At 44.5% G+C, this 27,094-nt stretch overlaps 1 protein-coding gene and 2 pseudogenes across 3 annotated transcripts; 1 reads left to right on the top strand and 2 right to left on the bottom strand.

Moving 5' to 3' along the window:
- On the bottom strand, positions 1,126-11,825 carry LOC102175113 (cathepsin G-like). Of its 2 annotated transcripts, XM_018065944.1 has the most exons (5): positions 3,607-3,661; positions 2,742-2,889; positions 2,153-2,288; positions 1,731-1,985; positions 1,126-1,298 (listed from the first exon to the last, which is right to left on the bottom strand). In XM_018065944.1, exons 1-5 carry the CDS (start codon positions 3,659-3,661, stop codon positions 1,137-1,139), a joined length of 756 nt encoding a protein of 251 aa, XP_017921433.1. In that variant the 3' UTR covers positions 1,126-1,136. The 2 variants fall into 2 exon arrangements, with proteins under 2 accessions (XP_017921433.1, XP_017921434.1); XM_018065945.1 differs by lacking the exons at positions 1,731-1,985; positions 3,607-3,661 and adding an exon at positions 11,772-11,825 and having other exon boundaries at positions 2,742-2,884.
- LOC108638477 lies at positions 14,650-18,418 on the bottom strand (annotated as a pseudogene).
- On the top strand, positions 15,235-16,311 carry LOC108638459 (annotated as a pseudogene). The gene has a single exon (XR_001919821.1). The product of XR_001919821.1 is annotated as a glycine cleavage system H protein, mitochondrial pseudogene (transcript).

Raw genomic sequence — 27,094 nt, 5'->3', positions numbered from 1 at the left:
AGCATCAATTCTTTGGTGCTCAGCCTTCTTCACAGTCCAACTCTCACATCCATACCCGACTACTGGAAAAACCATAGCCTTGACTAGACGGACCTTAGCCGGCAAAGTAATGTCTCTGCTTTTGAATATGCTATCTAGGTTGGTCATAACTTTTCTTCCAAGGAGTAAGCATCTTTTAATTTCATGGCTGCAGTCACCATCTGCAGAGATTTTGGAGCCCAAAAAAATAAAGTCTGACACTGTTTCCACTGTTTCCCCAGCCAACATATTATGTAGAGTTTTGTATAATTGTGGAGTAAAAACCCAGAAGGAGACCCTCATCACATGGAAAATGAGAACATTGGTCCATAGCACAGTGGGTTGGTGTGGAAAAGGGTTTCAGAGAAAGACTGTCCGTTGACACTTGGGTTGCTCCCATCTCTTGGCCATTGTGAATAGCACAGCTTTGATATGGGTGCTTGTTAGATATTTTTAAGAAAGCAATTTTTTTTTCTTCTATTTTTCCTATGGTTGATATTTTCATTTAGATCTTTGATCCCATTTGAGTGTTATTTAGGTTTATGATGAGATGCAGACCTGATTTTACCTTTTTTCCCCAAATGATATTTGGGGAATAGATATTTGTTTCATTGCAATCTATTAAAAATTCATTATTTTCCAGTGATTTACACTGCCACATTTATTCTTAAATTGAGCCTCGTATGGAATTTCAATTGTTCCTTTGTTTTTTATGTCCTACCCAGGCCAATGGCATGTGGTTCTCAGGTACCTAAGGGGGCATCTCTGGTAGGGTGGAGAGCAAGGAAACTTATGCTGGGAAGAGGTAGGTCCCTCCATCCCTCTCCCAGCTGTGGGTAGAGGGAACACAGAGAAATGGATGGCTTGGAGGAGGGAAGAAGCTCCTGCTGACCCCAGGACAGTGGGAATAGGGATTCACTTGTCCTGGGAAAGAGACCCCATCTTCCTCGACAAAGCTCACCCTCACTCCTGGCACACTTTGTTGTGCACAAATAATGTTTAATGAACACATTAGAAATCAGTTATTGCCACTCTAGACGAGGATGTTTATTAAGGCTCTGGGAACTGCCCTGGAGCTGGGCTCTGCCCCAGAGAAGGAGAGTCAGTCTCGTGGGATGTCACTCTGGTGTCCACTCTTGGAAGCGTCTCATTGTTCTCCTTATCCAGGGCAGGAAGCTGGAAATTCTGGTGAAGACTGCTGGAGGGGTCCCCACCCTGTCTCCATAGGAGACAATGCCCTGGGCCACGTTGCTACACACGAGGGGGCCACCGGAGTCCCCCTACAGGCAGAGGAGGGAAGGGACACTATTTTCCAGGCCTCCCCACCCCTGTTGCCCTCTCCCAACCCTCAGAGAAGACGGGGGTTGAGGGGAGCTCTTTCCAGGGCTGGCTGTGTGTGAGATGGGAGGGTGGTGGGGTGCAGAAGAAAAGCTTCTGAATTTTCCCATCGCTGGGCTTCAGCCCTGACTGTGGTTACTTCTCCAGCCCAGCCCAGGTCACGGTACCTCACCGGCCCCAGGAAAACACTGCACGTAAACATTCTGTGTGTCTGGTACTTCTCCTAGTGCCCCAGAGACTGGATGGATGGGGAAAAGCGCCCCCTCACATCCCTCTGATCTAGGCCCCGGACTGTAGCCATGGGAACGTGGTCCGTCCCACTGCCCAGTCTGCCCAGGGTCCCCCGTCAGTGTTGGCAGATGCCGTGATCTTACCTGAAAGGCAGACTTCCTCTGTCTCGGGTCCCCCACACAAATCTGTGTCCGGCCATTGTATAACATGAAGCGTCTGCTGCACACCCTATCCCTCTGCACCCTCAGCTGCACACACTGGAGCGTGTCTGTTCTCGTGTTCAGGCCAGTCAGGCCCCAGCCGGCCACGGTGCACTGGGTCCCAGGTCTCAGCCTGTTTCGAGTCTGAGGCAGAGGCACCGGCCTCACAAATCGATTACGCTGGACTCTGTTCGCCAGCTGACAAGAAGTGTGCAGGCACTCAGGGACTGTCTATTCTATGCTCACCCCGTGCCCCCCACTGCCCTGGGAGTATGCCCAGCTTCCCCGCCTCCCTGATTCCAGGACACAGGAAGCCCCCCAGGCTGGGAACAAGCTGCCCAGCTGAAGAACCAGAGGGTGGGTACCTGCAGTAACATGATGTCATTCCTCTTGTTCTGCTGAGTGTGTCCGGGGTGGGGGATGGATCTGAGCACAGGGATGTGCTGCTGGGTGCTTTCCAAAGTCCTGATGTTATGAGCCCCCAGGATGACATTTATTTGGCTGCAAAGGAAAGAGCCTAGAGGTAAGGTTTGAACCATAGGAACTGTGGTCCACAATACAAGTCAAGTGACTACCCAGGGTTGCCAGACCTCAACCAAGGGAACTGAGAGACAGGAGGGCTCTGGGACCGAACTTTGTGCCCTAGGTCACCCCAGCCTTGAGCTGGAGGTGGTGGAGGACATAGTGATTTTGAATTTTGCCTCCACAACAAGAGGTTGCAAAGATACCTTGAAGTCATAATTTGAGCCCCAGTGCATACATTTCATCACCTCGTCTTATTCTTTTTGATCAGGTCCTCCCCCATTCACGCTGGCCTGCTACTTGTCCCCCAGGCTCTACATGGTCTTTTTTTTTTTTTCACCCATTCAATCTAGAACCCTGCTTTCAGTGACTTCTCTCATGAACTCTTCTGGACCTGCTTTGCTGGTGCCCAGAAGTCCCTTAAGTCCTCACCTTCCCAAGCAGTGAGCTGCTGTCATCACGAAGTCTTCACGCACCAGGAACCCCCCACAAGCTTTCCGACCTACTGGAGTTTGGATCTGAAGAAATGCCATGTAGGGGCGGGAATGGGGCCTGGCCTCTCGGCCCCCGATGATCTGCCCTGGAAGGAGGCACTAGGATTATCTCTGTACTGGCAGGTGTGTGGACATCAGCTTGGTGGCTCCAGAAAGACTGGAAGTTGGGGAGCAGGAGAGATGAGCAGGGGCAGGGTGAGCTGGAGGTTGGTGAGAATGGGGTCTGCAGGGCACAGAACTGGGGGAGGTGCCAGGATCCTGCAGAAAGTGCCGCTGGCTCTCCATCCAGCCTCAGCACCCTCCCACCTGCCCGGAAGGTGGAGCCAGCTGTGGCCTCCCTCACAGGAGGGTTTCTCTACTGTGGGGATGGCGCACCCAGAGCCCTTTGGTGCCGCCTCTCCCTGAAGTTCAGTGGCACTTTATTCCTCGGGGAACTTTCCAGATCCCTAAGAAGTCTGGCTCATGAATTTAAGGATCTAGAGATGGGCTGATAGGCCCACTGTTGCTGTATCTTGATCCCCTAGGCTCTGACACAGGGGCTGCAACTGAGTTCAGAGAGCACATTTATATAGCAGGTGATATAACCAGGGTGGTTCTGACAGCTTTATGTACACTACATCACTTAACTCTCATGATGACTCTCCAGGTAGGCATGATATAATTCCTGCCCTCAGAATCTGAAGCTGGAAACTGTGGACTCATGCAAGCTGCCCAGTGATACAGGGCTAGCAAGTATCTGGGCAGTCTTCCTTCAGAGTCTATTGGGTAGAGTTGGGCCCCTGAGGGTGGGAATGGTCACTTACCTGCCTGAGCCTTTCGGGACAGGAGAAAGGCCATGAGGAGCAGGAGCGGCCGCATCTTCCAGGCGAGGATGCCCAGTCAGTTGCTGCCCCTACTTCCTCCTGCCAGATTTTGAGCCCCTGGGAGAGGAAGGAAAGGTGAAGGTGGGAGGTGGGGGCTCGAGAATTCACAGTCCCATTCTCCTGCTGCCGTGATAAGTTTCATCACCCAGAGCTTCCCAAGAGGCTTGCCCACCAACTGCCAGGGACCTGGGGGAAGGCAGTAACCGAAGCCTTCAGTGCAATAGCCCACACAGCTGCTGAGTCAGTGCCGGCCACAGAAATGGGAACCCAGGGCACCAGGTGGGGGCTGGGTGTGCCAGAACCCCAAACCCACCAAATTCAATAATGTCCTCACAAGCATCAAGGCTGGGACCTGTCTGCTTCCTCCTTCTCCCTCAGGGAATGGAACCTGCATGTCTTCGCCCCCTGGTCCTGAGCCCCACCCAGGCCCTGGCTGCTCCCACATCTTTCTAGAAGTTGTCAGGCACTCTGAGTAGCTCTGTTTCTGGGCGGGTGGAGGGCGCTGCCAGGGAAAGGAAAGGGAAGAATGAGGCCTGCACTGACCATTTCCCTCTCAGGTCACTTGAGCCCCCAACAAACTCTCAGTGCATCACGACACTGGGGACGGCTTCTGTTTTTCTGCTTCCTACTGAGGTGAATGTTTTAGTGTCCCAGAAGCTTCTCTGCCTGCAGAAAAAGCCCAGTGACTTGATTTTGTTGACAGCCATCAGACCCTGTGGAGAAACACCTCAGATCCTATTCATCCATGATAGACCCACCAACCTAAACCCATCTCTGCTCCACAGGTGCTGGTGCCTAAGAAGGAGGCAGCTCACTGCTATGCTCCCTGCGACACACGAAGACATGGACATTCATCACTGAGAGAAAAGGATGGGAGAGTTCTGTAGAGTAACAGGGGCTGCCAGACACCCTTAAAATACTTGGGAGACTGTGTTGCCTCAGAAAGCACTACAGAATGGTTAAGTTTTGCAAAAATGTCAGAATTGAATTCTAATACAATTCTCAACCTTTTGTGGGTTGTTTTAAGACCACTTGAAAATCTTATGAAAGTTAAAGTTCTTCTCTGCATATATAAATACCTGTAGGTTATCACTTATTCTCAAAGCTGCAAAGAACTTAATCCTTTCTCTAATGCTTGGTTTATGCTTGCAACCTCTTGAAATTTCTTTATGCATCTAAAAAGTAATATGCAGAAAACAGGAGGGAAAAAGTAAAAATTAGAATAACAGCTTTATTAGTGCCTTAGCATTTGGGTAATTGAAAATCATTGTTACTTACATTTTTTCAGCACCTCATTTTATTTTAGAAACTTTAACGTAATTTTTTTAAAAAAGGAAAGACAAATGGGAGTCAAATATATATAAGCATCTGAATGAAGATGTACATAGGGGATTTCATTCACAGTGACTAGCGTTTTATGCCAATCTTTCCTTCAAAAACTACTAAAACAAACCTGTTTAAAATGTCTAAAAACCTGAAAAGCCTTGAAGAACTGCCAATGCAGATGTGACTCAGGCCACAACTGAAGGAATAACAAGCGTCCAGTTAGATAATTATTATCATTCTGTGTAAATTTTCTGAACCCACAAAATTTGAACTTCTGTTTTTGTTTTTCAAACTTCTGTGTTAATGAGCATATAATGTGAGGGGTGTAGAATTAAAGACCGAGACCCTCACAAGCAGTCTAATCAGGACCCCCACCATGATAAGCTGGGAATTAAAAGTCTACACACTCAAAGTAACAAAAAAAGAGTTAATGGGCTATTCCTTGCATGTAATAGCATGAAAGATGGCATTATCTAGATTTTCACAGCCTCTACTACCTTGAGCTTCCTTCCATTAATGTGGTTACAGACTGTTTCCCAAAGTACCTGGCAAAATCAAATACAAATGTAGAGGAAATTCACTTAATTTCAGTGTTTGAATTACACCTATATATTGTTTTTCAAATGTAATAAGTATATAGTCAAATATGAAAAGATGAACAAGCAAACAAATACAGGATACCATGACTAAGAAACAATAGAGAATAATAGAGAAAAAAACTTTAATTATTGGGATAATGTTATTAGCAAAATAAAATACAGATTGCAAAACAATTGGCTGAAATAAAAGCTAGCTTTAAACACACTCCAATGAATATCAATCTTAAAAAATTACACAACATCTGAAAAAGAGCTAAATACAACTTCTAAAAGCAAAAAATATGAAAAAGACAAAGTCAAAGTCACAGTGAATAAAGTTAATGACATATTAGACAAAGATGGGGAAGAGAATAACTAACCTGAAAGAGCTCAGAAAGAATTGTCCAGAATGGAGCACAGACAGGCATAAAGATTAAAATATAGAAAATAGAATTAGGAGGTTGAACATATGTTGAATTAGGAGAAAATCAAGAAAGCAAAGGGAAAAAAGTAATATATAATGACATATTAGCTGAGATTATTTTTTAAGCTGACAAAAATGCAGTTAGAGGTTAGAAAAAGATAAATAAATCTTAACCAGAATACAAAAAAAGAAATTGATACTTAGAAATCAATATTATAAAGAATTGGCAAAAAATTTAAGGGCAAGTAGATTAAGATACGGAGAAGAAAATGGCACCCCACTCCAGTACTCTTGCCTGGAAAATGCCATGGACGGAGGAGCCTGGTAGGCTGCAGTCCATGGGGTCGTGAAGAGTCCGACAGGACTGAACGACTTCACTTTCACTTTTCGCTTTCATGCATTGGAGAAGGAAATGGCCATTCCAGTGTTCTTGCTGGAGAATTCCAGGGACGGAGGAGCCTGGTGGGCTGCCATCTATGGGGTCGCACAGAGTCGGGCATGACGGAAGTGACACCGCAGCAGCAGCAGATTAAGATAGGGAGAAGGCAATGGCACCCCTCTCCAGTACTCTTGCCTGGAAAATCCCATGGACAGAGGAGCCTGGTAGGCTGCAGTCCATGGGGTCGCAAAGAGTCGGACATGACCGAGCAACTTCACTTTCACTTTTCACTTTCATGCATTGGAGAAGGAAATGGCAACCCACTCCATTATTCTTGCCTAGAGAATCCCAGAGATAGGGGAGCCTGGTGGGCTGCCATCTATGGGGTCGCACAGAGTTGGACACAGCTGAAGTGACTTAGCAGCAGCAGCAGCAGATTAAGATAAACAGATTAAACACTTTCAAATGAATGGCAGGTCAAAGGCTGAATTTTCAACAGCAGCAGTGAGTGGATGCTCCCCAGGAAGAAACATCTTCATATCATTTGCGAAGATTTTAAAACTTATCCTATAATTTGATTAGTAATGATATAGATTAGTAATGGGCTTCCCTTGCAGTTCAGCTGGAAAAGATCTGCTTGCAATGAGGGAGAGCTGGGTTGAATCTCTGGGTTGGGAGCCCCTTGAGGAGGGAAAGGCTATCCACTTCAGTATTCTGGCCTGGAGAATTCCATGGACTGTATAGTCCATGGTGTCACAAAGAGTCAGACATGACTGAGCAACTGTCACTTTCATTTCACTTCAATGATATAGAAGTTATGAATAGCTAATGAAAAAATAAATACATAGTGAACATCTTACCCAACAAAAGCAGATTACACACTTGAAAAGTACATACAGATGTTGACCATAGATTAAGCCATAGATTAGGTCTCAAAAGTGTTTAAAGGATTTAAATGATATATCATATTTAATATGCCACAATGAGTTTAAACTAGAATTTCATAACAGGAATATGAGCAGGAAATCCTTATATCTTAAAAAGTAAGGGAATAGACTGCTAAATACAGTGGTTCCTTGAACAACAGGGGTTTGAACTGAACAGGTCTACTTATACACTGATTTTTTTCAATAGTACATAATAGACTACTGAGCTATCCATGATTGGTTCCAAAACCACAGAACATGAGGGCCAACTATAGGTTAGTTATACCTGGATTTTCTACCAGGTGAAGCATCAGTGCCCCTTATCTCCTATGCTGTTCAAGGGTCAACTGGAAACCGTGAGCAAAATCATAATGAAAACAAAGAATATCAAAATGATTAATAATGATGAAATTAATTTATAGTAAAATTTTTTAGGTATACAGAATAAAGATGAAACTTGACCATTCAAGACTATGCCTCAAGTTAATTAATTGCAAGGTAAAAAATTAAACCTTTGAATATAGGAGAATTTCTTTATACACGCATCACTGTAAAAGCAATTTTATACAGATATAAGAAGCACTAACTCACAAAGAGTCGGACACAACTGAGCGACTGAACTGAACTGAACTGAACCATCAAAAATAATGGATGAGTTGATCTACATTAAAAATTTTGGGGGTGCACATCAGAATCAAAAATTCTGATTACCAAAGACACTATTGAGATAGTGAAAAGTACAGCCACATGGTGGGAGAACTAAGAAAGAATTTTTATCTGGGAGATATATATATATATATATTAACTTCTAGGTCACTGGGAAGCCAGTAATTTTGTAAATAAATGGTAAAGTATCTGCTTTCCAATGCAGGAGACACAAAAGACATAGGTTCGAATAAAAAAGAGAGAGACATGGGTTCAATCCCTGGGTAAAGAAGATCCCCTGGAGAAAGAAATGACAAACCACTCCAGTGTTCTTGTATGGAAAATTCCATAGACAGAGGAGTCTGGTGGGTGGCATTCCATAGGATTACGAGTCAGACACGGCTGATCGACTGAACAGCAACACATGAAACTGACAAATCCTTAGTAACTTAATGAAACATACTCAAGAAGTTTGAATTTTCCCATAAATGTTAAATAATTTGTTTCAGTTTTCAAAAATAGTCCATCAAGGACAGCCCCAGGCTCACAGGGATTCACTGGAAATCTGTGAAAAAAAGTTCCAAGGATGATAAGCAATTTCTGCTGGCAAGGAGATGCTAAACATCTCCTTTATGAGACTAGCAAAACCTAGATGCCAAACCCAGTGATGACAATATAGGAGAGGAACATTATGGGCTAATGTTATTCCAGTATTGATGTAAGTCAAATTGATCAATAAGCAAAAATATTAGATCATTTCAAATTTGGGTTTTTCTGAGGATGAGTGATTGCAGCCATGCAATTAAAAGACGCTTACTCCTTGGAAGAAAAATTATGACCAACCTAGATACTATATTCAAAAGCAGAGACATTACTTTGCCAACAAAGGTTGGCCTAGTCCAGGCTATGGTTTTTCCAGTGGTCATATATGGATGCGAGAGTTGGACTGTAAAGAAAGCTGAGAGCCAAAGAACTGATGCTTTTGAACTGTGGTGTTGGAGAAGACTCTTGAGAGCCCCTTGGACTGCAAGGAGATCCAACCAGTCCATCCTAAAGGAGATGAGTCCTGGGTGTTCATTGGAAGGACTGATGCTAAAGCTGAAACTCCAATACTTAGGCCACCTCATGCGAAGAGCTAACTCATTGGAAAAGACTGATGCTGGGAGGGATTGGGGGCAGGAGGAAAAGGGGACGGCAGAGGATGAGATGGCTGGATGGCATCACCAAATCGATGGACATGAGTTTAATTGAACTCCGGGAACTGGTGATGAACAGGGAGGCCTCGGGTGCCGTGATCCAGGGGTTGCAAAGAGTCGGACACAACTGAGCGACTGAACTGACTGACTGAACTGAGGATGAGTTGCTTTTCATTCAATACACAATTACTGTATATGTTTCCTCCCTTCCCACACCTGTTGCTGTTTCTTGATTATCATTCTGGTGTGTGTATGATTAATAAAATTGTAGATGAAGTCTTCAAACACACACACACACACACACAATTGCTATAACAACATGTTGATTGATGAAAGAAGAAACACCATATGATAATTCAACTGAAGGGGGAAAAGGCATGTGCTAAAATTCATCATTAATTATTTTAAAAGATTCTTAGCAAAATAAGAACAATAAAGAGACTCTTTATTCTAATAAAAGTTCTCTGCAAAAATCCCATACCAATCATTATACTTAATGATGAAGTGTTGAATGTTCTTCCATTTGAGGGCAAAACAAGTTCACACAGATAGCCATAAACATCATTTCTCTCCAACATTATACTAGAGATTTTAGCCAGTACAGTTAAGCAGGAAATAGAAGGAAAGCTTCTATTTATAGAAATATGGACAGGAAAAGAGGAAATAAAACTGAATATTTGAGATATAGTATACATTGAGAAAACCCAAGAATCTGCCGATCAATTACTATGATTAATAAGAGAGTTTGACAAATTTTCCAGGCACAGAATTAATTTAAATCTTAGTCATATTCTATATACACAATAGTACTGTCAGAAACTGAAATTTGAGAAAAAGTTTTAAAGCATGAAAATTGTCAGATAAGTAAATATAAACCTAAAGAAAAGATATGGTGAAAATTATAAAACTTTATTAAGAGACACTTAGAAGATTTAAACAGAAAGATATTCCATGTTCATGTTTGGAAGAGAAAATATTTTTTAAATGTCATTTCTCCAAAAAGTGGTCTATAGATTCACTGCACCCAAGAGGTATTTCATAGAACTTACTTGGTTCTAAATAGACATGGAAAATAAATGTGGAAAAACCCATGACCAAAAATAGCCAAGTCGTCCTAAAGAATGAGAACAAGATGGCAGGTCTTGCTTTAGCAAATGAGGTCATAGTATTGAGGATGGTGAGGCACTGATGGAGCACAGGGATATGGACTAATGGACAAGGAAAAGAGACCCCACACATGTTGGGACAATGATACACACACATCAAGGGCTACCCAGGTGCCTCAACAGTAAGGAATCCACCAAATAATGCAGAAGACCCAGGTTCAGTCCCTGGGTTGGGAAGATCCCATGGAGAAGGAAATGGCACCCACTACAGTATTCTTGCCTGGGAAATCCCATAGAGGAGCCCAGTGGGCTACAGCCCATGGGGTCTCAAAAGTCAGACATGACTTAGTGATTAAGGAACGATACATATATCAAACATGGTTTATGACGGAGGTTCCATGTCAGAGAATGAGGAAAAGACTACTTTTTTCCCCTCCTCAATAAGTGGTGCTAGGACAATAAATGGCACTCTGGTGTCTTATAAGGCACGTCATTCTACTTGGAAAGAAAAAGCACTTGACCCTGCTGCACCCTCTCCTGCTTCTTGATGCTCTGGGCCCCCAGGGTGATGCTGATTGAGCTGCACAGAGAACAGAGTAGAGGTATGAGGAGCGTGGAGTCACAGGAGATACAGCCCAGGAGCTGTGACAGGCTGGCGACTTCAGGGCAGGGCTACAGCTGAGGGGAAATTGAGGTGACAGACAGCCCTGGGGGAGTGACACTGTGTCTTGGGCTTCTCAATGACATGAGTGCAGGGCTTCTGGGAGCTTTCTCAGGAATATTGTGAAATTAATGTGAGCTTGCACTAGGAGCTTATAGAGGTGGATTTTGTAAAATCCTCATGTCCTTGAGCCTAATGCATCCCAGGATCTGATTTTTCTTTTTTTTTGGCTGTACGAGTGAATGGCTAGCTTTTGGCCAAGATTGATAGGGATAGTATTGATGGGATTCAAGACTACAGGAATGGGGCTGGGCACTGCTAAAGACCCTGGGGCAGCTGACCGCCTGAGAGGCGGGGAGGTGGGGCAGAAAATGGACTTCTTGGGGTCTGGGGAAGAGTCAAGGCACCTAGAGAGCTTTGGGTAATCTCACCTAGCCGCTTCTGATCAATCACACCCTGGACTTCTCTCCTAGCAGGAGTGAAGGGTGAGAAGCACTGAGAAGTTTTCTCTGGTTCTTAAGCTGGGTCACCAAAACTCCCGTACTGTGGATGGTTTGTCTGAGTTGTCCTATCCTGGCTGGACTGAGGGATTTTGCTAACTTGTGTTTTGTAGCTTCACATCCTCCACCAAATGCACAACCCACTTTCCTGGTGGTGAGAGAGAGTCTGAGACCCATGAAAGATCTTAGTGAAAATCTTTCTTCCAGTCCACCATCCCTCCTTGCTGAGTGTCTACGTGGCACCAAACTTGTAGTCTTGCTAGGGGTAGGAGCTGGTTCAGAAATTGGAGCTGAGCAGAGGGTCAGGACTGCAGGAGGTTTAGTGAGATGTGTTCTGCCCTCAGGAATGGGGACAGTCTCTCACATGTTCCAGCCCAGGAAGCAAAAGAAAGGCCATCAGGAGTAGGAGTGGCTGCATCTTCCAGAAGTTCTGTCCACGTCACAGCCGCTGGGTTTCTTCCTTCCAGACACAAAGCATAGAGGAAGGAAGGAGGGGAGGATCAGTGCCCCCACAGACCTCCCAGAGCTGCGCACCCCCCCGCCAGGTGTCAGCATGCCACGTGTGTCCATGTTCTCTGCTGTGGGATAGGTGAGAACAACAGTCACCACACTTGCACTCCCACTGCAGAGACACAGAGCAAGAACAACAACAAAGTGAAGGCTGTGGCACAGTCAGTGTTATCAAGTCCAAGCTCATTGCTGTACAGTAAGTCAATAAACACAGAGATGAGTTGTTTGGGGAAGGAATAGTGACTTTATCTGGAAAGCCAGCAGACCAAGAAGGTGGTGGACTTGTGTCCCAAGGAACCATCTTGCTTAAGTTAGAATTCAGGCTTCTTCTTTTTTTTTTTTTTTTTAATTTTAAAATCTTTAATTCTTACATGCGTTCCCAAACATGAACCCCCCTCCCAGGCTTCTTTTTTACTACGATAAAAGAGGAGGGAGTGGCATCAAACATTCCTTGGTTCCAGTCAGCCTCCTGAGAGGCTGTGTCAGTTTCTTCTATCCTGCAGTCTTTCATTGGTGGGCCTGGCCAGGATGTTTCCTGTATCATAAACAAAGGCATTTTAGCTGAATACTCATTACTTGGGAGGCAGGATTCCACAGATGTGCCATCATGTATAATTTAAATTTCTAGTCAACACCCCGTTAGTAACTAATCTAACAGACTACAAGGATTATTCCATAATATAGCAGTGGAGGGGCTGGACTCCAGGAGCACCTCAGTGACTGAATCAAGAACATCTCCATTTCCCCACTGTTGGTTCTTTAATGATTCTGATGAGATCATGAATAATTACTCAATAGCAAGGTCCAGGGATATGAGAGACATAGTTCCTGCCCTTGAGAAGCTGACAGTAGGCAGAGGTAGACTTAGAATCTGCGGGTAGAGAGAAAGATGGTGAGGACCAAGACAAGGGGGTCTGCTTGGTGCCACGTGGGAAGGCAGAGACTGGACTTGGCTTATAAGCAGGTACCCTGGACACACCCACGTGCCCCAAGCAGCAATCCCATTGCCTATCTTGTTACCATTCTAGACTCACATTTTTGGAGTGTTTAGAATCGCCTCTGTAAATGCAAATATTTCACAACATAGGGAGCTTTTCTTATCCCACAGTTCTGAACAAAAGTCCTGGACTTGATACTCACTGGGCCAAAACAAACCGTCCTTGGGACCATTGGCACTGAGTGTCCCTCAAGCTGAGATGGGGGCTCTTCCACCCAAATCAGAGTGCTCATGAGTGGGAAGGGGGGCTTCCTCTCCAAACATGCTGGTGACTGGTGAGCAGTGAAAGAGATACGGATGCTGCTCATCCTAATAATTACTCCCCACAAAGTATTCTCTGTCCGGTGTCCAGAGAACCATGCCTCAGATAAGCCTGGGCCAGGCCGTCCCAAACATGTGCAGATCACCCCAACCCTCTCACCAGTATGAGGACAGAAGAAAGAGGAATGGAAAGGACGGCATGAGGAGTTCTATACAACCCAATCCCAAGTGAACTGAAGGAACAACATCTTATGAACCAATAGAAAAAGAGGAAAAGGAAATATGCTTAAGCATTAAGGATGATCTGAGGATGATGGAATTCTGCACTTCTGTTAATGTTCTTATTTATATGCTCTGTATTTAACTATGATGTCTGTTGCTTTTCCATCCAAAATGGATTTTGCCACAGTCAAAACTCGCTCACCATGCAAATGTTCAGCAAACCACTCCCCTTCAGCCTAGTCTTCCCTAAACTGCATGTTTTAAAAATTAGCAACTTTCCCAAATACATCCGTAGATATAAAATTCAGAGATTATTGATAAATAGGAGGAAAAATTGAGTCAATAACCTATAGGTTATAAGAAACCTTTGAAACATTAGGATACCCCTGAATCCAAAACTTTTTATTGCTATGACTTTCCTTTAGAGATAAATATATTTATATAAACACCTATGTGGCAATAACGGAGGTGGGGAGAGGCTGGCTCAGCCCAAGATGGAAGAGCTCCCTCAAGCTCACTTGGGGCTGAAGGAAGATGTGCTGTCAAGACACCAGAGGCTTCACAGGGCTCTAGTGCTCAGGGCTGTGACAGGAACTTGAGCTGGGCCTGGGAATACTGAAGCCCTCCTGAAACTTTCTCAGACTTCTCACCTCTGTCTGTTCTGATTCAGGGAGGGACTGCATTCAATGAGCCACACCTTTGTAAACCTCCTCCATTTCTGTTAGGATGGACAAGGGCCCACCTCAACCCCAGAGCTTCTAGGGAGACCCTCCTTCCAAATCTGGATTCTCTTCTGTTGCCCTCTGAGCAATGGGATGGGGGATAGGAGAGTAGGTGTGGATGAGGAGGAGGCATATGGATGAGACACAAGGATCGTTGACAAGAGGGTCGTGTGTTCCTGAGGAGGGGTCTCCCTTCTCTGATGGAGCTCAAGGGTAGCCTGCAGGTGGAGCTGGCACTGACAACATGTGACTGGAGGGAGCTGGCTGTCAGTGCAGCAGGAGTTTTTATTTCAGAGTTGGAAGGTGGGGGGTGGGGTGCAGTGTATGTGCTGAAGGAGGAAGATCAGATGTGAATAGATGGTTGCCTGGCAGAATAGGTGCCTAACAAATGTGTTTAGGTAAACAAAAGAGGAATCAGTGATTTCGGCTCAAGAGATGAAAGTTTATTAAATTCCAGGAAGCTTTCCTTCACCCACTTTGCCCAGTGCACCCATTCCAGGGAAGATGGAGGGGTCCATCCCAGGGGCACCTCAGGCTGATCCCTGCCATTTGTACTGGCTTATTGTTGTTTGGACCCAGGACAGAAAGCTGGAGATTCTTCTGTAGATGTATGGAGTCCTCCCATGCTCTTCTCCACAGAACACAATGCCCTGGGCCACACCATTACACATGAGCGGGCCCCTGGAGTTACCCTGTGGGCAGAGAGAGCAAGGGCTGGGCTCACCTTTTTCAGTTATTCTCCCCGCTGATGCCCAGGCTGGTCTCTGTTACGGGCTGGGCTGACATCAGGGCCTTTGTTGGTCTTAAGGTTTCATCCAGGCATTGACAATCCTGCTGCTCCTCCCACACAAAGCCTCTGCCCATATATGACTTTGGGGCAGTGTTCACCTCCAGGAACACAGGACAGAGACCAGAGAGGAGGAAAGGCCAGGGACACACGCACGGGGTTCATTCCCACTGCCCCCCATCCTCCCAGCTCAGCTGACCCAATGCCAAAGTCCAGCCCCAGCAACCAGGGAATCAGCCTGAAGGGGTGAGCGGTGTTGGCGGGGAATGATGTAGCCTCTGACTCAAGGTATGGAACTACATGTTTATTTCAAGCATCATGTCTTCTTCATACGTTTTGAAAAACATAAGTTCAGACCCGTGCGAACATGGCGCTGCGCGCTGTGCGGAACGTGCGGGCCGCGGTTGGCAGCCTGCGCACCATCTCAGCACCCAGCGCGCCCTGCTCGCTGCGGCCCTGGGGACTGCGAGCGGGTGCCGTCCGGGCGCTGCGCACCGGCCCTGCTCTGCTGTCGGTGCGGAAATTCACAGAAAAACACGAATGGGTAACAACAGAAAATGGTGTTGGAACAGTGGGAATCAGCAATTTTGCACAGGAAGCTTTGGGAGATGTTGTTTACTGTAGTCTGCCCGAGGTTGGGACAAAGTTGAACAAACAAGAGGAGTTTGGTGCTTTGGAAAGTGTGAAAGCTGCTAGTGAACTCTATTCTCCTCTATCAGGAGAAGTAACTGAAATTAATAAAACTCTAGCAGAAAATCCAGGACTTGTCAACAAGTCTTGTTATGAAGATGGTTGGCTGATCAAGATGACATTCAGTAACCCTTCAGAACTAGATGAACTAATGAGTGAAGAAGCATGTGAGAAATACATAAAATCTATTGAGGAGTGAAAATGGAACCCCTAAATAAACTACTTTGAAACAACTTAATCTAGCATAGTTGTCTTAAATTAGTGGTGGATAGATATTTAAAAAGCAACTTTTTGCAAAAGAAACTACTTGTAACAATGTTTCCTGAAGAAAATACCACTTAACTTTCTAATGACTTCAGATAAACACTGTGCATCTTTTCCACAGCATCCTGTGATTTTTAGGCTAGGCTCCAGTTATAATATTCAGAATTCCTGAAATTATCTCTGGTAAAACTAATTACAAAAATTATGTAATTCAAGGATAACATGGTTATCTTAAACCTTATATGACACTGTAACTTGCTTACAGCTATCCTTGGATTTGGGTCAAAATTATCTTCCCACTAGAAATAACTGCCAGTGGAGAAAAGTTTGTTAGTTGTATAGTGTCCAATGAAGAATATTACTATCTTAATTTTGCAATATACTGTGTTTGCTGGTGCTATTTTTATACAGTGAAGTAACAGCCTTGCAGGAGAATAAACAGTTTAATAATAAAAGAAAAGAAAAGAAAAGAAAAACATAAGTTCAGAGGCTTTTCATTTTCCGCTCCCCTTCACCCAGATTTATTATCTCCTTGTTGCCCTTCAAACAGAGTTCCTGTTTCAGTGATTCTCTCAGAATTGTGTTTACTTGTGATTACACTGTAACTCATGCTTCTGTCTGAACTGCATATCAAATTCCTCAGTTTATCTCTTATCTTTCTATCCTGCTTGCTGCTAGTATCCTAAGCTCACTATCTCCTAAAAAGGCTTCTAGCTATTCTTAATTATTCCTAAACCCTAAACTCAGCAATCTTCCTTTGTCATAAACATCTCCCTCACAAACAGGTCTCAGACAACAATCCTTCCCATGGCCTCAAGCTGAGGCCTACGTGCTCATCCTGGGACATTCTTTGTAAAAATCCTTGAACAAATGTCAATGGTTGCTTTATAGATTATTTTCTGGGCACCATTGCAGAAGGCTTTGTGCTTTCTCTTGCTTCTCTCAAGAACAATAAGCACCTTAACATTCTTTCCAGCCAACTCAACCGAAGAGAGGAAGAAACAAGTCAGAATCACAAGAGCTAACTCCTTCATCCAAGGTCTGTGCCTGCGGGAAAAGGAGAGGGGGTTGGGAGCCGTGCCTCCATTTTGTCAGTAATGCTTAACACGGCTCCTGACAACCCAAGCTTTTGCATGGACAACACTGAGGATCTCACCAAGAAAGAATTCTTCCTCTTGTTTAGATCTCCAGCATAGCAAGTGATGCATTTCTCCTCCCTTTGGACTTTAAGATCTACCTCCTATAGTGTGTCTGCACAGGGCATGTCTACCCTGAGTTGCCCCCAGCCAGGCACATTGCATATTATACTTGGCTTCACCTTCTGCCAGCTTCTGGGCAGATTGATGGGGCTCACTGCATCTGTGAAATCAGCCTTAATCAGCTGAAGAAGAGGAAAGGCACTCTCATCTACTGATGGCCCACAGAGACTGCAGGACAGTCATGGGGTTGCCCTCTTCTCAGTGCTCGAACCACGGAAGGGGTCATACAGGAGGAAGGGCAGGAATGAGGTCATGGGGGATGCAGAACCCTGGAAGGAAAGTGTCCCAGAACCAGTGCAGCCATGCATCCCCTCTGTAGTAACATGATATCGTTGACCCAAGTCTTACCATTACAGTCTGGGTGGCAGATGGCTCTTCTCATGGGGCTGACCTGAGGGTTCCTCTCTGTTCTGTGATGTTGTGTGCCCCCAGGTGACATTGATTAAGCTGCACAGAGAGCAGAGGGGGAGCAGATGTCTCAGGAGATACAGTCCAGAGGCTGGTAGGAAAGAACACAGCTTGGGACAGGGTGGGACTGGAGGGGAGAGAATTCTAGGCAATGGGCCCTGGAGCTGAGCATCTCTGAGCTGTCTGTTTCTAGCAGCACAGTCAGGGAGGACTTCCTGGAGTCCACGAGGGTGTTCAGTCATGCAGCATCTTGACAGTCACAGAAGGAAACGTGAATTTCTCACATTTGTACCCTAGGGTCCAGGGCACAAATTGGCTTCTTCCCATTCCAGGTATGATCAGTTGCTTCTTTTAATGTGCTACTGGCATTCACTTCTCCCTCTCTCCCCAAAGCTCACCTGCACTTTGAAGAGCTTCCTATGTCCCCTGCAAGTGGTCAACAGAGGGTGGGGGCCCGGGCACTGCTCCTCACTTTCCCGAGTAATGAGCTGCTGTCAGCAAAATGTCCTCACACACGAGGAAACCCACACAGCTGAAAATGTCCTCTGAAACCTGATATTCAACAAATGCCATATAGGGAATGGGAGTGTGGCTTGGCCTCATGCCCCAGATGTTTTTTCCCTGAAAGAAAGATAACAGACTGCCTGCTGTGCTCACGGAGGCAAAGGCTGGAGACGGGAGATGGGACCAAGGTTGGTGGTCTTTGAGAAAATTCGACCTGAGTTCAGAAATTTCCTTACATGAACCAGGGCCAGAGTGTGCATGAGTGTAACATCTAAGCAGGTCTGTGCCATGTGGGGTGGGTCTGGGCCTCTGAGGATGAGACCATCACTCACCTGCCTCCCCAGTGGGGAACAGAGAAAGGGCTGCCAGGAGCAAAAACAGGACCATCTCTCCAGGAAGGCTGATAAGATCTGAACAGCTGTTGCTTCCGTCTGATCTTTTAACCCTGAGTGTCTCCTCTGTTGTGGCCGTTATTACAGCAGGCTTCTCAGAAAGTGTCACATCACTGTTTGATCTGGGCCTCAGGATGATAGATCAAAGAATGTCTTCATTTCTGTGGTTCTCTTTAGATCATCACAGAGATTGTGTCTTGGACCTCTTTGTGTGAGACTGTGGGAAACACTGAAGATAAACTCTATTGCTTCTGGTGGAGGAGCGCTTACCATCATGATCAGATAGGAAGAGTGAGATTAAGGGTGTGGGCTGGCCAGAATGGTGTGAAAGTGATGCTGAAGAGGGCTTATTCCAGTTACCAAAGGACTGAGTGGTTTAAAATAACACCAAAATTGCTTGACCCATGAATCTGTAATTTGCTCATGGTACAATTGAACAGCACCCATCTGCTCCCACTGGTGTCAGGGAAGCTTGAAGCCCAGAAGCTGAATCACTTGAAGGCTCCCTCACACATGCCCAGTGGTTGCTGCTGGGTGTCCTTTGGGTACATTGGTTTCTTTTCCTGAGGGCCCCTTATGTTGTCTCACTTCATGGGATTCTTTGGCTCCAAACACAGTGCACAGATGCTCCCCCAGAGTGAGCATCTCCTGAAGAGTGAACCATCTAGAAGCTGTGTTCTTTTCATTACCTAGGCATTGATGTCATACGACATCCATTCTGCCATGTCTACTGCTTGGGTCAATCAAGAGCAAGAGTTTTCACCAGATTAAAAAGGAAGGGCGCTAGACCCCACCTCCCAGCAGGAGGTGAGATATTGCAGTCATGTAAGAAGAGCCTGTGGGATGGAGATACACAACGGCGGTCATATCTGCACCATGCAAATGCGGAAAGGCATGATCAAAAAAACTGTTGTTTCTAAACATCTTGATTCCAAGCCTCTTGAAAAGTAACAACATCTTAGTTAAACAAACAAAGCCCATGGTCAATAGTGATTCGGGCTGGAGAGTCACAGTGAGCCAAGGGGTGTCCCACACCACTAGTGCTCAGAACCATGCACTCCATGGCCTGGATATCAGATTACATGTGATGTGAGGCATGTTCGAGGATCCACTCTAAATCATAAGCAAAATCATAATGAAAATCAAAAGAAAAGGAATTCAAAATGGTAAGTAATGATGAAAATATAGTAAAATCTGTTGGCTATGTGTGAATAAAAATAAACTTGACCACTTAACACTGTTTCTCTAACTCATTGAAAGGTAAAACATGAAAACTTTGAATATAGGAGAATTTCTTTATACATTTACCTTGTAAAAGCAAATTAATACAAGATGTAAAAAGGACTGTCGATAATGATGGATAAGTTGATCTACATTAAAAATTTGTTGGGTGTCGGGAGCCACATTAGGCATTACTGACAAAATGTAGGCACCACCCCAGGCCCCTCTCCTCATTCCACAGGCACGGACCAAAGATGAAGGAGTTAGCTCTTGTGATTCTGACTTGTTTCTTCCTCTCTTCGGTTGAGTTGGCTGGAAAGAATGTTAAGGTGCTTATTGTTCTTGAGAGAAGCATGAGAAAGCACAAAGCCTTCTGCAGTTGCGCCCAGAAAATAATCCATAAAGCAACCGTTGACATTTGTTCAAGGATTTTTACAAAGAATGTCCCAGGATGAGCACATAGGCCTCAGCTTGAGGCCATGGGAAGGATTGTTATCTGAGACCTGTTTGTGAGGGAGATGTTTATGAAAGGAAGATTGCTGAGTTTAGGGTTTAGGAATAATTAAGAATAGCTAGAAGCCTTTTTAGGAGATAGTGAGCTTAGGATACCAGGGGCAAGCAGGATAGAAAGATAAGAGATAAACTGAGGAATGTGATATGCAGCTCAGACAGAAGCATGAGTTACAGTGTAATCACAAGTAAACACAATTCTGAGAGAATTGCTGAAACAGGAACTCTGTTTGAAGGGCAACAAGGAGATAATAAATCTGGGTGAGGGGGAGCTGAAAATGTAAAGCCTCTGACCTAATTAATGCTTTTGAAAAAGTATAAAAGAAGACGTGATGCTTGAAATAAACATGTAGTTCCATATCTCGAGTCAGAGGCTACATCATTCCCCGCCAACACCACTCATCCCTTCAGGCTGATTCCCCGGCTGCTGGAGCTGGACTCCAGCACTTGGTTATGTACGAATCAAGATAATTCTGATTACTAAAGACACTGTTGAGATAGTGAAAATTATAGCCACAGGGTGGGTGAACTAAGAAAGAGTTTTATCTGGGAGATATATGTATGTATATATACATACATAAATCTTATCTAACCTCTAGGTCACAGGGAAGTGAATAGTTTTCAAACTCTACATGGAATTACAAATCCCCAGAAAATATAAATTGAAGAATCATATGCAGGAAGTTTGAATTTTCCTATAAACATTACATGAATTGATTCCGTTTTCAAAAATAGTCCATCAAGGACAGCCGCAAGCTCACAAGAATTCCCTGGAAGTCTTTGAAAACAATTTAAATATTGATATACATTTTCTGCTGGCAAATAGATGCTACACATCTCCCTTATGAGACTAGCAAAACCTAGATGACAAACCCAGTGATGACAATATGGGAGGAGAAATTTATGGGATAATGTTATTCCAGTACTGATGTAATCCAATCAGTCCATAAGCAAAAGTATTAGATCATTTCTTTTATTTTTAATTTTTATTTTTACTTTATTTTGCTTTACAATACTGTATTGGTTTTGCCATACATTGACATGAATCAGCCACGGGTGTACATGAGTTCCCAATCCTGAACCCCTCTCTCATCTCCCACCCCATATCATCTCTCTGTATCATCCCCATGCACCAGCCCCAAGCATCCTGTATCCTGTATCGAAACATAGACCGGCGATTCATTTCTTACTGATAGTATACATGTTTGAATTCCATTCTCCCAAATCATCCCACCCTCTACCTTTCCCACAGAGTCTAAAAGTCCATTCTATACATCTGTGTCTCTTTTGCTGTCTCGCATAGAGGGTTATCATTACCATCTTTCTAAATTCCATATATATGTGTTAGTATACTGTATGTGGTGTTTTTCTTTCTGGCTTACTTCACTCTGTATAATAGGCTCCAGTTTCATCCACCTCATTAGAACTGATTCAAATGTATTCTTTTTAATGGCCTGAGTAAATCTCCATAGTGTATATGTACCACAGCTTTCTTATCCACTCATCTGCTGATGGACATCTATGGTTGTTTCCATGTCCTGGCTATCATAAACAGTGTTGCAGATGAACAGACGACATGATCCTCTACATAGAAAACTGCGTAAAGACTCCACCAGAAAATTACTAGGAGCTAATCAATGAATATAGTAAAGTTGCAGGATATAAAATCAATACACAGAGAAATCTCTTGCATTCCTATATACTAATAATGAGACAAGTAGAAAAAGAAATTAAGGAAACAATTCCATTCACCACTTGCAACTGAAAAGAATAAAATACTTAGGAGTATACCTACCTAAAGAAACTAAAGACTTATATATAGAAAAGTTATAAAACACTGATGAAAGAAATCTAAGAGGACACTAATAGATGGAGAAATATACCATGTTCATGGATCGGAAGAATCAATATAGTGAAAATGAGTATACTACCCAAAGCAATCTACAGATTCACATGCAATCCCTATCAAGCTACCAGCAGTATTTTGGAAATACAAAAAACCTCAAATAGCCAAATGCAATCTTGACATAGATCATTTCTAATTTGGGTTTTTCTGAGGATGAGTGGCTTTCATTCAAAACACAATTGCTGTAACACAACACATTGACAGATGAAAGAAGAAACACCATATGATAATTCAACTGAATGGGGAGAAAGCATCTACTAAAACTCACTATCCTTCTTTTAAAAATTTTCATTAAAAAATAGGAGCAGAAACGAGGGTCTTCATTCTGATAAATGATCCCTGCAAAAATCCCACACCAATCAACATACTTACTGATGAAATGTTCTACGTTTTTCATTCAAGAGCAAAACAATACAAGGTCACACAGATAGGCCATAATCATCATTTCTCTTCAATAATATACTAGAGATTTTAGTCACTACAGTTAAGCAGGCAATAGAAGAAAAAGGTATAAGACACAGAAAGAGGAAATAAAACTGTGGATATTCAAGATACAATATACAACAAAAAAGCCAGGAACCTGCAGATCAATTATGATAATTAGTAATTGTCAAATTTTCTGGGCACAAAATCAACTCAAACATTAATCATCTCTCTATCTATACAATAATACTTAGAAAATGAAATTTGGAAAAAAAATTAAAATCATGGAAATGGTCAAATAACTAAGTATAAATCATAAAGATATTCCACATTCAGGTTTGGAAGAGAAAATACTTTTAAGGTGTTCATTCTCCTAAAAGTGACCTACAGATTCATTGCACTCCAGAACTTTATTGGTTCTAAATAGATGTGGAAAACCAGTAGCCAACATTGGAGAAGACAGGCTTAAAGAATGAGAATAAGATAGGAGCTCTTGCTTAGCAAATGAAGTCATAGCAGTGAAGATAGTGAAGTACTGATAGCGCCATAGAGACATAGATGACAAGATAGAGACCCTGCACACATTGAGACATTCTACACAAATATAGAACCCTTGGTGTATGATGGAGTTTTATGGCAGAGAGTGGTGAGAAACTGTTTTTTCCCCTCCTAAATAAGTGGTGCTCAGGAAAATAAATGTCTCTGTGGTGTCTTTAAGGACACATCTTTCTACATGGAAAGAAAAAGCACTTGATCCTGCTGCACACTCTCCTGCTTCTTGATGCTGTGGGCCCCCAGGGTGATGCTGATTGAGCTGCACAGAGAACAGAGTAGAGGTATGAGGAGCATGGAGTCACAGGAGATACAGCCCAGGAGCTGTGACGGGCCGGCAACTTAAGGGCAGGGCTACAACTGAGGGGAAATTGAGATGACAGACAGCCCTGGGTAAGCGACACTGTGTCTTGTGCTTTTCAATGACATGAGTGCAGGGCTTCTGGAAGCTTTCCCAGGAATATTGTGAAATTAATGTGAGTTTGCACAAGGAAATTATACAGTTACAAAATCCTCATGTCCTAGGGCATAACACATGCAGGATCTCAGAAAATGTTCTTTGGCTGCACAAGTGGCCTCCAATTAGCTTTTGGCTGAGGTCGTTGGGGCTTCAGGTCACAGGGGTGGGTGGAGGGCACTGCCACAGACAGTGGAGTAGCTAAGGACCTGAGAGAGAGGCGAGGAGGGGCAAAAATGAGCTGCTTGGGGCCTGGGAAAGAGCCAAGACACCTGGAGAGCTTTGGGTGCTGTCATCTAGCCACTTCCGATCAATCGCACACCTGGCTCCTATCCTGGACAGGAGTGAGGGGTGGAAGGCACTGGTTCATAAGCTGGGTCCACTGACAACTCCCGTACAGTGGTTGGTTTGTCTGGGTTGTCTTTTCGTGGCTGGAGTGAGGGATTTTACTTGTGTTCTGTAGCTTCACATCCTCTACCAAATGCACAACCCATTTCTCTGGTGGTGAGACAGGCTGAGACCCATGGAAGATCTTAGTGAAAATCTCCCTGCTTGCCTGCCACCTCTCCTTGCTGAGTGTCTATGTGGCATCAAACATGTTCTTGGTTGGGATGGGACCTGGTTCAGAAACTAGAGGGGTGCAGAAGGGTCAGGACTGCAGGAGGCTTGGTGAGATGGGCTACACCCTCAGGAATGGGCGGTCACTCACTGGTCGCAGCCCGGGAGGCAGAAAAAAGGCCATCAGGAGCAGGAGTGGCTATGCTGCTGCTGCTGCTGCTAAGTTGCTTCAGTCGTGTCCGACTCTGTGCGACCCATAGACAGCAGTCCACCAGGCTCCCACGTCCCTGGGATTCTCCAGGCAAGAACACTGGAGTGGGTTGCCATTTCCTTCTCCAATGTATAAAAGTGAAAAGTCAAAGTGAAGTCACTCAGTCGTGTCCGACTCTTAGCAACCCCATAGACTGCAGCCTACCAGGCTCCTCTGTCCATGGGATTTTCCAGGAAAGAGTACTGGAGTGGGGTGCCATTGCCTTCTCTGGCAGGAGTGGCTGCATCTTCCCAAAGGTCTGTCCAGCTCACAGCTGCTGGGGTTTCTTCCTTCCAGACACAAAGCACAGGGGAAGAAAGGAGGGGAGCCTCAGTGTCCCTACCGACCTCCCAGAGCTGTACTCCCCACTAGCCAGGTGTCAGCATTCTACAGATGACCACCTTCTCTGCCCTGGATTGGGAGAGAATGACACTGTCACCACACTCACACACAAAGACTCACCAGAAGGAATAAGTAGTGAAGGCTGTGGTGCACCCAGTGTTACCTAGTTCAAGCTTGTACTAGTTGCTAAGCAACAGGCCAAAAAATCATGAGACAAGTTGTTGAAACAAGGAATAGCAACTTTATTCAGAAAGCTAGCAGACCAAGAAGATGGTGGACTCGTGTTTCAAAGAACCACCTAACCTGAGTTAGAATTCAGGCTACTTTTATACTAGAAGGGAACGGAATAAAGTCAAACATTTCCTGGTTCCACTAGCCTCAGGATGGTTGTGTTAATTTCTTGTGTCTTGCAGTCTTTCATCAGTGGGCTTGTTTCCTGTGAGCTAAACAAAGGTATTTTAGCTTAAAGCTCATTACTTGGGAGCCAGCGTTCCCAGAGATGTGTCATCATGTATAACAGAATACCAAATTTTTTCCCTATCACACCAAGAGGAGCTGGATCCTCAGGAGCCTCTCAGTAATTGAATCTCCATTTCTCCACTCTTGGTACTTTTATGATTCTGATAATATCATGAATAATTACTCAATAGGGGAGGTTCAGGGATATGAGAGATTCAGCTCCTAACCCTGTGAAGCTGACAGGGCACAGAGGCAGACCTAGAATAGGTGGGTAGAGGACAAGCTGGTGAGTACTATGATGAGGGGTCTGCTCATTGCCTAGTGTGAGGAAGTGGCTGAACTTGGTTTGGGAGCAGATAGACCTGAACTCACCAAAGTGAACCAAACAGCAACCTCCTTTCCTATCTTGCCAGGGTTCCAGCCTCACATTTCTGTTGGGCTTACAATCAGCTCTTCAAATGTAAATATTCTGTGACAGAAATGTTCCTATCCCACAGTGTTGAACAAAAGTCTTGGACTTGATACTCATTGGACCACAACCAACCATCACTGGGTCCTTCAGCATTCAGTGACCTGACTGGCTTGGCTTGTGCTGAGGTATCCAGCATTCCTTGAGCTGAGTTGGGGGCTGTCCCATCCAAATCAGGGCTCCTGTGAGGGGAAGAGACTTCCTCTCCAAAAATGCCGGTTACTGGTGTGAGGTGATGAGATAAGTGATGGTGATCACCCTAATAATTACTCTCCACTAATATTCCCTGTCCAGAGACGAGAGAACCACATCTCTGATGTCTCTGGGCCAGGCCATCCTGAACATGTGCAGATGATTCCAACACTGTCACCAGTATGAGACAGAAGAAAGAGGAATGGAAAAGATCACAGGAGTTCTAAACAAGCCAAGTGCGAGTGAGTTGTAGCAAGAGCCTCTTATGAATAAACAGAGCAGAAGGACACAAGTTTAAACATTGATGATGATGATCTGCGGGTGGTGAAATTGTAGGCAATTTTAAATTTCTTACTTATATGTTATGTATTTAGCTATCTTTATATGATTATATGTGTTGCTTTTACACGCAAAATACATTTTGCCATGGTGGAAGTTCACTCACCATGCAAACGTCCAGCAAATCACTTCTGTTTAGCCCCGCCTTCTCTAAGCTGCATGTTTTAAAAATGAGATTCGTTTCCTCTATAGATTCTTACATGAAAATTCAGAGATTATTGAAAGATAGAACAGAAAAAATTATTCAATAAGCTATTGGGTATGGGACACCTTTGAAATATTAGGATACCTTGCATCTAAAAATATTTGTTACTATTGCTTTCCTTTATAGAAACATACATACATGTGGGAATGATGGAGATGGGAGAGGCTGGCTCAGCCCAAGGTGGAGGAGCTCCTTGAAGATCACTTGGGGCTGAAGGAGGATGTGCCCTCAGGACACCAGAGACTGCACAGAGCCCTGGGCCCAGGACTCCAAGACAGGGCTGTGACAGGAACTCAAGCTGGCCCTAGGCATACTGAAGGCCTTCTGAAACTTTCTCAGGCTTCTGACCTCTGTCTCCGATGCAGGGAGGAACACTCATGGGGTGAGCCACACCTTTGTAAACCTCCCCCATTTCTGTTAGGGTGGACAAGTGCCCCCCTCGACCCCAGAGTTTCTCAGGTGGTCCCCTTCCTGAATCTGGATTCTCTTCTGTTGCCCCCTGGACCCTGGGATGTGGGGGAGGGAAGTAGGTGTTGACGAGGAGGAGGGCATATGGATGAGACACAAGGGTCGTGGACAAGAGGGTCCTGTGTTCCTGAGGAGGGGTCTCCCTTCTCTGATGGAGCTCACGGGCAGCCTGAGGGGGAGCTGGCACTGGGGACATGTGACTGGAGGGAACTGGCTGTAGGTACAGCAGAAGATTTTATTCCAGAGAATGGAAGGTGGGGGTGGGAGGAGCAGTGTATGTGCTGGAGGGGGAAGCCACTAACAGATCAGAAATGTGAACA

This window comes from Capra hircus, chromosome 21 (genome assembly GCF_001704415.2).
Source record: "Capra hircus breed San Clemente chromosome 21, ASM170441v1, whole genome shotgun sequence".
NCBI classification, from domain to species: Eukaryota; Metazoa; Chordata; class Mammalia; order Artiodactyla; family Bovidae; genus Capra; species Capra hircus.
Note: the sequence above shows the minus strand (reverse complement) of the source record. Positions and strands in the feature narration are given on the sequence as shown.